General features: G+C 32.9%; 1 protein-coding gene across 3 annotated transcripts in view; it reads left to right on the top strand.

Annotated features, from left to right (window-relative positions):
- PXDN (peroxidasin) overlaps positions 1-9,451 on the top strand; it is a 94,898-nt gene extending 85,447 nt beyond the window's left edge. For all 3 annotated transcript variants that reach the window (XM_027726056.2, XM_027726059.2, XM_039385546.1), the window contains 4 exons: positions 2,351-2,471; positions 4,784-4,916; positions 5,786-5,899; positions 6,533-9,451. In XM_027726056.2, coding sequence (XP_027581857.1) covers positions 2,351-2,471; positions 4,784-4,916; positions 5,786-5,899; positions 6,533-6,655 — 491 coding nt within the window. In that variant the 3' untranslated portion in view covers positions 6,656-9,451. The remainder of the gene's footprint in view (positions 1-2,350; positions 2,472-4,783; positions 4,917-5,785; positions 5,900-6,532) is intronic.
- Positions 9,452-12,170: the final 2,719 nt, after the last annotated feature.

Raw genomic sequence — 12,170 nt, 5'->3', positions numbered from 1 at the left:
AAGGTTGGACTTGATGATTTTGAGGTCTTTTCCAAACTAAATGATTCTGTGATTCTGTAAATGGATCGTCTTGACACTTCCAGTATAACAATACCTTATGTTGCTTTTAAGCATTCACTTTTTCTGCAGAAAATAAATTGGAATGGGTATTGCTAATTTGGGGACATTTTAGATGGGCTTAAAAAAAAGGGAAAATTTCAGATTTATTTTTCTTATTTACTGCTATTGCTAAAGTATTCTTCATTAAAAATAAAGTAATTAAAAAAAAAGTGTAAGAGATGAAATTTCTTGGTTTAGGCTTTCTGAAAGCTAAAGCATTCTGTCCTGCACCTCTCAGCAGTGGCAATCCAATTTGTTGTACGTGAAACAGAAACGAAGAACAAGAGTTGTTAATTTGGCAAGACATATATGAGTCTTTAAAAAACACAGAAAATCAGGTGTGTGTACTTAAAGCTGTCACTGAACATATGGTTCTCATATTTACTGGCCTAAGGTGATTAAACCTTCCCAGGATTTCAAACCTTTGTTTCTAAAAATCAATTTAGGAATAAAAAAAACAATGGACCATTGTGTTATTGTACCAAAAAAAAAATCTATATTATGCAAGATGACCTTGGCAGTTATTAAACAAAGCAGGATAGTCGAAACCTTTCACATAGTGCGAGAAACTTAAGTTTTTGTGACACTCAGGAAAACTTTAAGCAACACATTGCTTTAAGAAAATAATTCCTCTGACCAAAGATAGTTCTTTCTCCATTCAGAGTGTGACCCTTTTTCTCACTGTACTAAATATAGGAGTGTCTAAGGGTGTTCTAAAATGCCTTCATGCAAAGCATCTGACAGACACATCGGTCTGTTCCCATCTGAAAGTGCTTAGTTTCTGAGTGGGCAGCAAGAAAATTATGTGAGAAACAGCAGAACACATATAAAGAATGAACAATATGTTGGCAGCAAATACCATCTAGTTCTTCGGTGGTGCTGTTATAGCAGGAAGGTAATGAATTTTTAAAGAACTGTAAGGAAAGAAAAGGGAAGGAGAATTGTGGATAACTTGTGTTCAAGAATGATCTGTAGGTATTGTTTTTGAACTGAAATTCAATCAGTACTTCTATTTTTTTTGCCATTCAATTTTTTTCTTTCTGTCCTAAGTGATATTAAGCCATGGACAAACTTAATTTTTTCCTAACAGGGTGATTGTAATAGTCTACTTTAAATCCAGTGTAATTAAAAGTAGTCCAAGATGCTTATTTTTGTATAATCTGAGCAACTTTACATTCTGCAATAATTTTTGTTAATACTTTAGCTATTCAATCCAAGATTCAGAAAAATATTGACTTTCTGAACTAATTTGTTTTGGTGCAGAGAAACTTATGGAAAATTGCTCCTTCCATGTTCAATTGCTTTCATGCCTCATTCTGCTAATACCAGACTTAGCTGGGATACGTCCATGGCATCCTGTATTTCCATTTTCCCTTCTGTTTTAACAGACTATTCTTTTAAATGTTGATCATGCTGTTGGTTCCTGCTTCAGCTTGGCCCGTTATGACTTTTAGCTTTAAAGCTTCTGTGAACAGAAATGAAAACTTTTTTCTCATTGTCTCCTTTCAAAAGTACTGTTGCAGTTTTGCTTTGTTTTCTTTTTATTTTTTAAATGGGACTCCTTCCAAATACTTACTGTGTTTGGAAGGCTAAGTGAACTGAAGGAAAGACATACTTCATCCTGTCAAGATGTCCTTTCAGGATTTTAGCAGAAGATTTCTGTCGTCGATTATTCTCAGGCTTGAGATTTTCACTCTATGGTGGAAAGAGCTTTAGAGTTTAGTGATACCTTCAAATTCCTGAAATTTGGAAATGGGGCTGGTCAACCTATAATGTGTGTCTGCAAATGTTCTCCAGGATTTAATTATAAATTCTCTTTCACATGGCAGAAATAACAAATAATAATGCCTGGGATAGATGAGGAAGCCAAAGGGTGTTTTTTCTGTCATTGTTTTTCTTCATATGTAACTGCCCCTTTTGAAAAGTAGAAAATAATTAAAAGCCAAGAGCGTGGAAATTTCAGAAGTGAAAAGTATAGTTAAAGTAGAACTGGATAGGTTTGTAAAAATAGGGTTTATCCCTTTGTTTCACACTAAAAAGCTGGTCTGTGAATAATCAAATTCTCTGCATCCAGCTAGCTTAAATGTTGTAACACTGAGACATATTCATCTGCCATCAACTGATTCCAGAAGGATCAACTGAATGTATGACTTACCTTTATTAATTCAGAAGCCAATGCAAACCCATATTAATATTATAACTGCTGAAATATACTGTAGTTTATAATATGCAAATTCTTGTCTAATTTCAGACTGTAGAACTAGAGGACAGTTTAATGCATTTTCATATCACTTTCGAGGAAGACGTTCTCTTGACTACAGCTTTCGGGAGGACAAGCCCCTGAAGAAAATGAAAATGTCCAAAACAGTAAGGTGAGATTTTTTTTTTTTTTTAAGAAGTATAAAATCCCATTTGTTTTCAAAATGGAATGAAACCGAATCATTTCTTTCTAAGTGCATACCACTGTTTTCCAGTGCCTGCTTTTTCAAGCATTTCAGTATTTCATTCTGACACTTCTGCATCTCTGCTAACAAAAACCCACTTTTTTTCAAGCTCAAATTTGTGTAAGACTCTTTGTGAGTGACATAGCATAGTGCTTTTGTTCTTCCTGTGCTTTTCTTGAAAAAACTCAGTAATGAAGCATAATTTGGGGACTTGAAATCCCTCATTCCTACTGTGCCAGCGGTAACCAAACTAAATTATTTCATTTCCTCTTTGGAGGTCCTAGTTCCTCCTGTAGAAATGGAGAAAACCAAGTCTTGATTACACTGGCTTAAAAATTTGTGATAATAGTAAGGATGGCTTCTGGTACCAAAATACTCAGAACAGGAAAGGAGAACAGTAGTGCTACAGACAATATTGTTTATAACTCCCTAATCCTCAAAATACTGTAGCAGGGAAGTAAATCACAGTGTTGGTCACAAATTGTCAGCTGCACAGGGTCCCTGCCCTTTCCAGGTTATCAAAACTTACCTATGAATAAGTGACATGAAATGAGTTCTGCTCAGACCAAGCATTTCTTGTGAAGATCCTTCATGATGAGCTCTTTTGAATTATAGCTCTTTCCATTTAGCATACATTCTTTTAGCAAATAAAATTATGTACTTTGTTGATGATGACAACCAGCAAAGTCTACCTACTCTGGCAAGGAAAGCATCTAGACAGATGCATAGGCAGGTAAATGTATTTCAGCAATTTCAAATACTCATGTGGATGTTCTAGCACTTGAAGAAACACCACAATTATTTCACTTAACTGATAGGAATCTGTCCTGAAGTAACAGAGCCTTTAGGTGTTTAAGATTTTAGACAAGAGAAGACAACAGCTAAGTATAAGCTGGCTTATAGATAATATGAAAAGGAAGGTTCCTTTAAAGTAATCATTAAAGAAGTATGCTTTGTCTGTCTTTTCAAGTGAACTGGTAGCAGAACAGCAGTTCACTTTTTAAGCATGCTAGTTCCATAGTTCTAAAACTGTAAAAGGGTTAAATTAAATAAAAATGAAAGCAAGAAAAAATAAACACTTGTATCTGAGTAGGAGCTTGTTCTGTTAGCTTGTTGTTTGACTGTGTTTCAGAAATCTTGAACAGTCCAATTACTAGTTAGGAATACAGAATAGGAAATTTACAATACTTTATTTGTAGCATAAATAAAACTAAAGCAACCTATCTTTAATGTTTCCATCAGTTCTCTTACTCATTGTATTTAAATTGCATTTGTGGTGAGAAGATTCTTTTTCTCCTTTCTTTTTTTCCTTCTCATTTTCAATAACTTGACCAGGTGGGGAAGATTAAACATTTTGTTATACAATAGCAGCTGGTTTACTTGAATTTTGGCATGTTATGTTGTTTAGAGTTCTTTTTCTTTAATTTAGATAAAAAACTATGGGAAACTAAGTAGCTTGAACCCCTGCCAGTAAGTGCTGTTTTAATTTATGCAGAAATATTATAAATCATGAGCCCTGTTATATGGGAATTTCTTTGCCTCTTCATTTTTTGGGGTATCCCTTTGAACCAGAGATGACATGTTAACAAAATAGAAATGCTTGTATGGATTCAAGGATCTTAATCTAATAAGTAACTTAGAAATTAGTGTTATCCTTGGGTTTGAATTCATGTTTTGTTAAGTGGTGCTAGATAATAAATTATTATTTATGGACAATTCCTTTGATTGCTCCTTCTCATCAACAGATTGAATTGATTAACACAATTTAGGGTTGTACATCTGTTAAGAGATATCACCTGAAAAGTGCTACAGACAGAAGACTTTATATTTTGTGTACTGTAGTAAGTACAAATGTTAGTTAAAATGGGACACATTTTAATCCTTCATATCTAGAAGGATTTCTCATGTCTGCTTTTGTATTGGAGGCTCAAGAGTGAATTTAAGGTGATGCTCTACAGTGTCACTGATGACAACTTTGTGTGTACCCCTGTATGAAATACATAATTTTTCTAAGTAGAAGAAATTCTCTGTTGTGATGATGTTAACAATAATTCAGAGCCAGAGCTCACCTGTCCTGAGTCTGTCTTCAGCACCAGTGGGTCTTGCATGCTGTTGTGGTTCCTACTGTTCCTACATTTGTTAGTTGCTCTTCTTTTACATTTTTGCTAGGTGTTCCAAAATATCTAGCCAAATAAAAATGAGTTAGATGAATATCCTGACTTGGCATTCATTTGTTGCAGTTCTGTGAAACAGAGTAAATTTTTTCGTAATGCCACATCAGCATCTAATGAAAATAGAAATGTACCTGCAGTGAATGACTTCAAAGAATTTGTTTTGGAAATGCAAAAAACTATTTCAAGCCTCAGAAATCAGGTAAGATGCTATAATGAACAGTGTCTAATTGTAGATTTAATTCATTGTGTTTTCCTAACACCACTCGTATTATTTAGACATCCCTTGCAGCCAAAATCCACCACATAGTATCTCAAACAGAAAACAACACAGAACATGTTGTGTTATTATTCTTTATTTCTATGTTCTTTTGAAATCATACTGAAGTACTCTACAACTAGACGCTCTTGACTTTTTGAACCTAAAGCCTTGTGTAACCATTGTGTACTAAACATGGAACTAGCCTTTCTCTAAAAATTTTTGTGTAGTGTTAATAAAATCTTTTTTCCTATTTGAAATGTATATAGAATCTGTGTAAAGCTATGATTAAAAATGTAGCCTTCATAGGAAGTAATATGCCAGGCTACAGCTGTAAATATTGTTAAGATCTAGATCACTTAAAGAAGACTTTTACAATATTTGCAAGTATACTCTTTATTAAGCCATAGTGGAATTCCATTTTTAAAATGTACGACATATAGGAGATAGTAAAAAATCAAAGCAAACATTTGTAATTAAGGTGGGTTTTTTTAAAAAAATCACCTCCTTTTCAAAACATTTTTGACAATTTAAATTTTCCATATATAACACATGTAGTTTTGTTCTCTTTGTATGCTCTAGCTGAATATTTCAATGGTAAGAAAGATATATTTTCTGTTAGCTTTCTTTTGAAAGACTGACTCCATAGATATTACTTGTTTCTAGTTTTTTAGCATTATGAAAACTAAGTAGTGAGAAGAAAAACCCAGAAAAGTATTTAACACGTATTATGTAGTATAAGAGAAAAGACAGAATATCTTGCACAAATAAAAACCTTTAACTTTTTAATTAACTTTTTTAAATGTTTTCAGATAAAAAAACTTGAATCACGCCTCAGTAATTCTGATTGCACTGATGAAGAGGGTAAATCATATTCCAGCAATGAAACCTGGAAAAGGGACCCTTGTACTGTGTGTGAATGCAAAGTAAGTATTTGGAAATTCATTTTGAGATAGAAATTATGTTAGTTTCTACTTCTAAAACAGCAGTCCCAGTTTTGTGCCTGCTAATTTCTGGGTAATATTTGCTAATTGTTTTTTGTAGATCTTCAGTTATTTTGTTGCAGAAAATTATATTTTCAGATATCCCTGCCCTTGACACTGTTTTTCAATCCAGCCTTTATCTATCTTAATTATATTTCCATTTTCATTAATATATAGTTATATGGGTAGAATTAACTGCAAAGTGAGACATTTCCTGAAAAAGTCTACTAAAATGCATAAAAATCAGTAAAAGCTCGTCTGACTTAGTACTAGACTTTAATTTTCTTTTATCCTAGTAAAATTTTTAGAAAGTTAATTAAAGAAATATGTTAGTGCTTGGTACCCCAGTAGCACCTTAACGTTAAATAAGAGGGTATATGCTGCTTCATTAAAGAAACATGGTAGTACAGAGAGCACCTTAGACTTGTCAATAGAAGTTTACACTGAAACAAATTATGTGGAGTTAATCATAATAGTCAGGATCTTAAAAGAGAATGAATAATATGAAAAATTGATTTCTTGTTTGTAACACGTAGCTAAGAGTGGTTTGGTTTTGTTATTTTTTTCTTGACACAGGTTGGTCAGATTACCTGTTTTGTAGAATCATGTCCACTGGCTGACTGCGAAGCGCCTGTGAAGGTTAAAGGAGATTGCTGTCCAGTCTGCTTACAACAAAACATTAATAAAAAGAAGCCATAAGCCTGCTTTTTAAGAATTTAGGGTGCATATTCGTCAATTCGTATCAGTGCCTGCTGATGGCAAAACCAGGTAACTACAGCCTTAACAACGCCAAGAAATCAAGATTTACAATATTCTAATGGTGCTGTAACAGTTCGACTTAATGTATCATTTTATTTTCTGCCCGTGAAGGTAAATCACAATGCAAAAATTAACGAAAGGGAAATTAGCAAACAGGTCAAAGTTAATTGTGTGTTATACTTCTCAGGTTAGACAAACTCAAACTGGTGCTACTTTAAAAGAACACTGTCAGGTAGTTTTAGGTACCCAAAATGATTGGGCTTAGGATTTACTCTAAAATGAACACTTTGTTTCCTATCTTTAATTTAGCAACATTGAAATTTTACTGTCCCTTTTTAGTACCAGTCTGACTTGATATTTAGCTCTTTGTTGTTATTTAGTAAGACACAGAGAAACAGAAAACATGAGGTCACTGTGCCCAAAGCAATGTTGTGTTGGGCCAGTTCCTGCAGACATCAGTGCATGGAAATTCACACTATGGTTTCTGCATCTGGACCAGCAAGGAAACAATTAAACGACATGACAACTTTCAAATCCTTTCCTTAATTCAAGGAGCAAAATTAATCAAAATTTTTAGGGAAAAAAAGTGCTAGAAATAGTAAGGAAATATAAATAAATGTAATTGGAAGATACAAAAAGCAACTGAATGTATATTATACATGTGATTGACGGTTTTCCTCATTCTGGGGAAACATACATGACAGAGTAGCATTTGATCAAAAATGAATATAATCCTTTTTTGTCAAAACATATGTAATTGCTTGGCAACATTTTTTTTTTGTTTCATTTATTTTAAATAATTTTAAAATAAGCATCCAGTCCAGCATACTTCTTTTGATCTCAGATCAGCTCACATAATTGTATGGCCCTGTTTTGAAAATGTGAAAAGATGTCACAAGCCATTTTCTATACAAAGATTCCTACTGATTCATTGTGCATATTGTCAATAGACATATGTTCCTGATTATATTGTGGCACTGTTTGTTGAAAAAAACGAAAAATCAAAGTCAAGGAGCATGATTAAATGTGGATTGACTACTTTTTCTGACAAGGTCTTTGATTTTTATTTTTTTTTTGAGTTTCATCTAATGCATATATATTTTTACCTCAATATTTTTATCTTTCATGTTAAAAATGGTCTACCAATGGACTTTATTTCCCATTTAATAAATGTTTAATGTTATAGAGTATATGTCTACACTAGGATTTCAAAGTTGTGTACTTTTTAGAAGGCAAACTTCATATTTTTGACCAGGAATTATGTTGAGTGAAGGACAACTATCATACCTCATTTTACAGCTCTTTTCTGTGTTTATTCAGAATTGATTCTTTCCCTGAATACTTAATATGTTAGAGTTTATGGCTCTGTCATTTAATCCTAAGTCAGGACTAGCTAGAACCAGACCTGCTCTTTAGTCACTGACTTCAGAGTTTAGTGTTAAAATTTAGGGGACAGAGATTTGGGTATCGAAGAAATCGGCACAGAATTAAACATTCATATGTTAAACATTTCAGATTATGCAAGCAGACTGAATACTTAATTGTTACATGGTAGAACATGTCTAATAACTAACCTAGGATGGCAATATGAAATCCACTATCATATTTTGGCACATAATTTCTCTGATTACTAACATTAATAATTTCTAATTTGATAAACTGTTACCATGACACACATTCAAACTTTGGTGTATCTTTAAAGCTTACTACAGAAACTTGTTTCATGCTATGGTAGAAGCAATATGTACATGTGAGTGCTGTGTTAAAGGTGTGTGGTACACATGGAACTACAATTTATATTTTTAAGAATATTTTAATTGATTTTATATACAATGTTTTGATTTATGTAATTTTCTATGTTAATACATCTAGAAATTGTGTGTGGCGAGCATGTTTGAGTATCATATGGTTCCTAGAGGTTGTCATTCCTGTATTTCTGTGATACTCTGGTATTTTGTTGACTTTTGTTGAGAGTCCAAACCACACGTCTCGCCCTGTAATTCCAACTCAGATGGAACTCCCATTGACCTATAGCAGAAATTCCTCAAAGAGAAAGGATTGCAGAGCTAACCCAAATATAATTTAGCTGTCTAAACAGTTGAGTAAGGCAGTAATACATCCAGCTGGTTACTACTTGCATTCTTTTATTCCAATTTTATATTAAATAAACTTTCTCAAGATTTCTGCTAATAGGAGAAGAGAGTTTCCGTTTATACATTTTAAAATAGTACCTTATATCTGATTGTTTCTTTTCTCCAGCCTCCAGAGTAAAGTGGGAGGTTTTCTTTGTTGTTCACTGTTTATTCATATGGTATATAAAATGGGCTTAGGAGCCTGAATATGCTTAAACAAGTGTAACAAGTGTAATATTGAGTTATTTTCTGCCATCCATGTGTTTATAAACCAGGAAAAACAGGTCTTTATCCACAGTTTAAAATGTTATCAGTCATGGATTGTACTAGTTCAGTTTTATTGCAGTGTCTGTAGAATCAGTGTTGATTTTAACATTTCTGAAACAGTGGCCAATGGTTAGCTGACCATTTCCTCAGTATCCACTGTGAGAGTATTGCTGTACTATGTTGCAAATTTTACATATTTATTTTCTTTTTTTTTAATGTTATCTAAAACAAAGTCAGTGTTGTTGTTATTTTAATCAATAAATTTACCAAAGAACTGTTTGCACTGTATAATGAATGCTTTTCAGTTAAAATAAAATGGGCCACATTTCCAAGTAAATGTCAAGTGATTTCTTCTTGTACATGTATTGTTTAGATTATTTTCTGAAGGTTCCAGTGTATAGATTTTTATCAAAGTTTCATATTACTTATCTTAAACAGGATTGTCGTGATCAAGAATCTTCTGAGAACTAAGCAGTGTGCTAATGAGTCATGTAGATTCAGTAGGTTTTGTAATTTTATGATATATAGAATTAAAGTATCTGTTCTCTGTTTTCTTCTAGGTGGTGAGAAAAAGATACGATGGGCTTAGAAAGGATATTTAAAAATATTCTTATTTCTTAGCAAAAATGTGTATTTGAAAACTCTTAGTGCTGAACATTTTCTCCTATTTTTTATGGGAATGTCATAATAGTTACATACAAATATATACATACTTCACCCTGTTCTTACACAGTTTCTTCACTTCCTCATGTCTTGAAATAACTCCAATCATTACTTGCCTTCCCAAGCACTTGATTTGACATTCATTCTTTATTCACATAATTTCACAGATGGATATTCATGTTCATGCAATCTCAGTTCAAAATGCATTGTGCAAAAGAGATCTTATTTACCTCATCTTGTTTCTCCATCACAGGATATAAATTACTACTGGGCACATAATGAGTTAGTTTCATCTATTACTAAGGTGTTAGGATCTCTGGGACAATTCCTTTGTCAGATCCACCTAGAATTCATCTGTTTCTTCATAATTTGATTCCATGAAGAATTTTGTGATACAAAATCATTGAAATTAATATAATTCTAAGTTGCCTTACAGTGAAATGGGAGAAGTTAAAGATGGACTTCAAGAGACAAAGCTCAGAATAATTTTCAGGTTGCAATTAACTGTGCTTCACTATAGTTTGAGTATTACATAAGGCAAATCTAGAAAACCAGAACTGCAATAGGTATTTTCTAGCGGGCTGATGAATATAATGTTGCTCATCAAAAATGTTGATGAGTAATACTCAGTCACTGTCCATTAAAAAAATTTTTTTTAATCCAAATTCAGATAAAATTAGTTTAGCAAAGTACTGCTATACATTTTTCTAGTAACTTAGATGGGTAATGCATGCTTCTTTTAACAGACAGTCGGTTCCTAAATTCCTAAGCTTAATATAATTAATACTTAAGTATTTACATTTCAGCAACATTTTTTTTTTCCACGAGACTAAGGCAGAGACTTGAAGAGAATGTTTTCTTTCAGTAAATAATTTTGTGTTAGTCCAAACAAGATAATAGCCAGGGTCAATTGCTAAGAAGTTTGCTAACAGTTATAAAAAACCAACAAACCACAAAGTGTAGACATTTAGAAAAAACTCTTGAACTAATACTGATATATTTTGATGAAGACTCAGTTATATTTGAAATAAATCAAGTAATTTGACTTTATTCCTTTTGATTGATTACAGTTAAGAATCATTTAGCCACACTATGATTAAAGTTGTCTTTATAGGGAATGACCTCCCACAGTTAGTAACTTTGTTCTGTAAAATATTTTGCTGCCATAGCACGTGCCATTATATGATCTAAAAGATTTCTCCTTATATTTTCTTTTCAGTTCCTTACTAGTTTCACACTTTTTGCCTACAATATATACGAAATCCGTAATTTTTGCAGTAGATTTTTAGATATGTTGGAACTGTTCATGGCTTTAGTTTGAAAAATAGAATAAGGTATCAAAAGCTGGTATATTTGACTAATTTTCTCAAAACACCTGCATTATCCTATTGTTGTATTGTTAAAATAGATTAAATTAAGCATATACAGGGTAATACAATTATAAAATTACCAGTAGAAAGAAAGACTTCTTACTGTCCTCTTATGGTCTCTCATCTACAGTGAGGGTTCAGTGAAGTATATTTCAGAATTCGATAATTTTTGTTATGGATAAGAAAAAATGAGATCTGACATGAAAAAAAGCTTGTTAGGTAGAATATGTCAACAAAAATACCAATATGAGCATATGCACATATCTTGCTCATGCTGAAAGTTTCTCAAACTCACAGTAGAATGAAACATTATTCATATTAAAACCAATGTGAACCAAATAATTGCTAAATATTAAATAAATTGCTAGATACTAATACTGTCCTGACCAGTTTTTACATTATGATGTGCCAAATAGGAAGATTATATTGAATCATGAAAAGGCAGTGCTGTGTTCTAATAGTGTATTTTAAAGCAGACATCCTAACAATATCATACCATTGTTTTGCAGCTGTCCTGGCTGCTTAGTTCGTTTTCTTTCCTTTTTTCACACTTCGCCTGATGTGACATGGCAAGGAAACCTCTGCACCTCCAAAATACTTCCCCTTTTCTTTTGTGCCTGATGTATTTGTTGTCCAGCCGGCAGTGTTATGAATGGTCCTTTCACTGTGCTTTAGCATTCCAGCCTGGTAACAGACAGAGCAGAGTACAGATCAGATATGTCTAAATTACAAGAAGATCTGGCCAGCTGTGTTTATCTAAAAAGCTATAAATTTAATATCTCTGTTTAGATTCGTAAATGGAACAGAACAGCAATTCCTGTGGTAAATGAACCTCATTGTTGCATTCACTAAAGATGGTTGTGTCTGTTTGATGCCTCCCTCAGTGACACAACTTTACACTCCCACAAGTCACATGCTTTCAAAACGTTGCTGAATTGCCAAAACAAATCTCATTACCTACTTATATCTTTATGAGATGCTGTCAGTTGTCAACCGGGCTTGCAGCCATTCCAAGGATTGGAA

The sequence above is a fragment of the Pipra filicauda genome, unplaced genomic scaffold (genome assembly GCF_003945595.2).
Source record: "Pipra filicauda isolate LSUMZ 115617 unplaced genomic scaffold, ASM394559v2 scaffold41_size5083284_pilon, whole genome shotgun sequence".
Lineage (NCBI taxonomy): Eukaryota > Metazoa > Chordata > Aves > Passeriformes > Pipridae > Pipra > Pipra filicauda.
The sequence above is the reverse complement of the archived record's forward strand: the minus strand, read 5'-3'. Positions and strand labels throughout refer to the sequence as shown.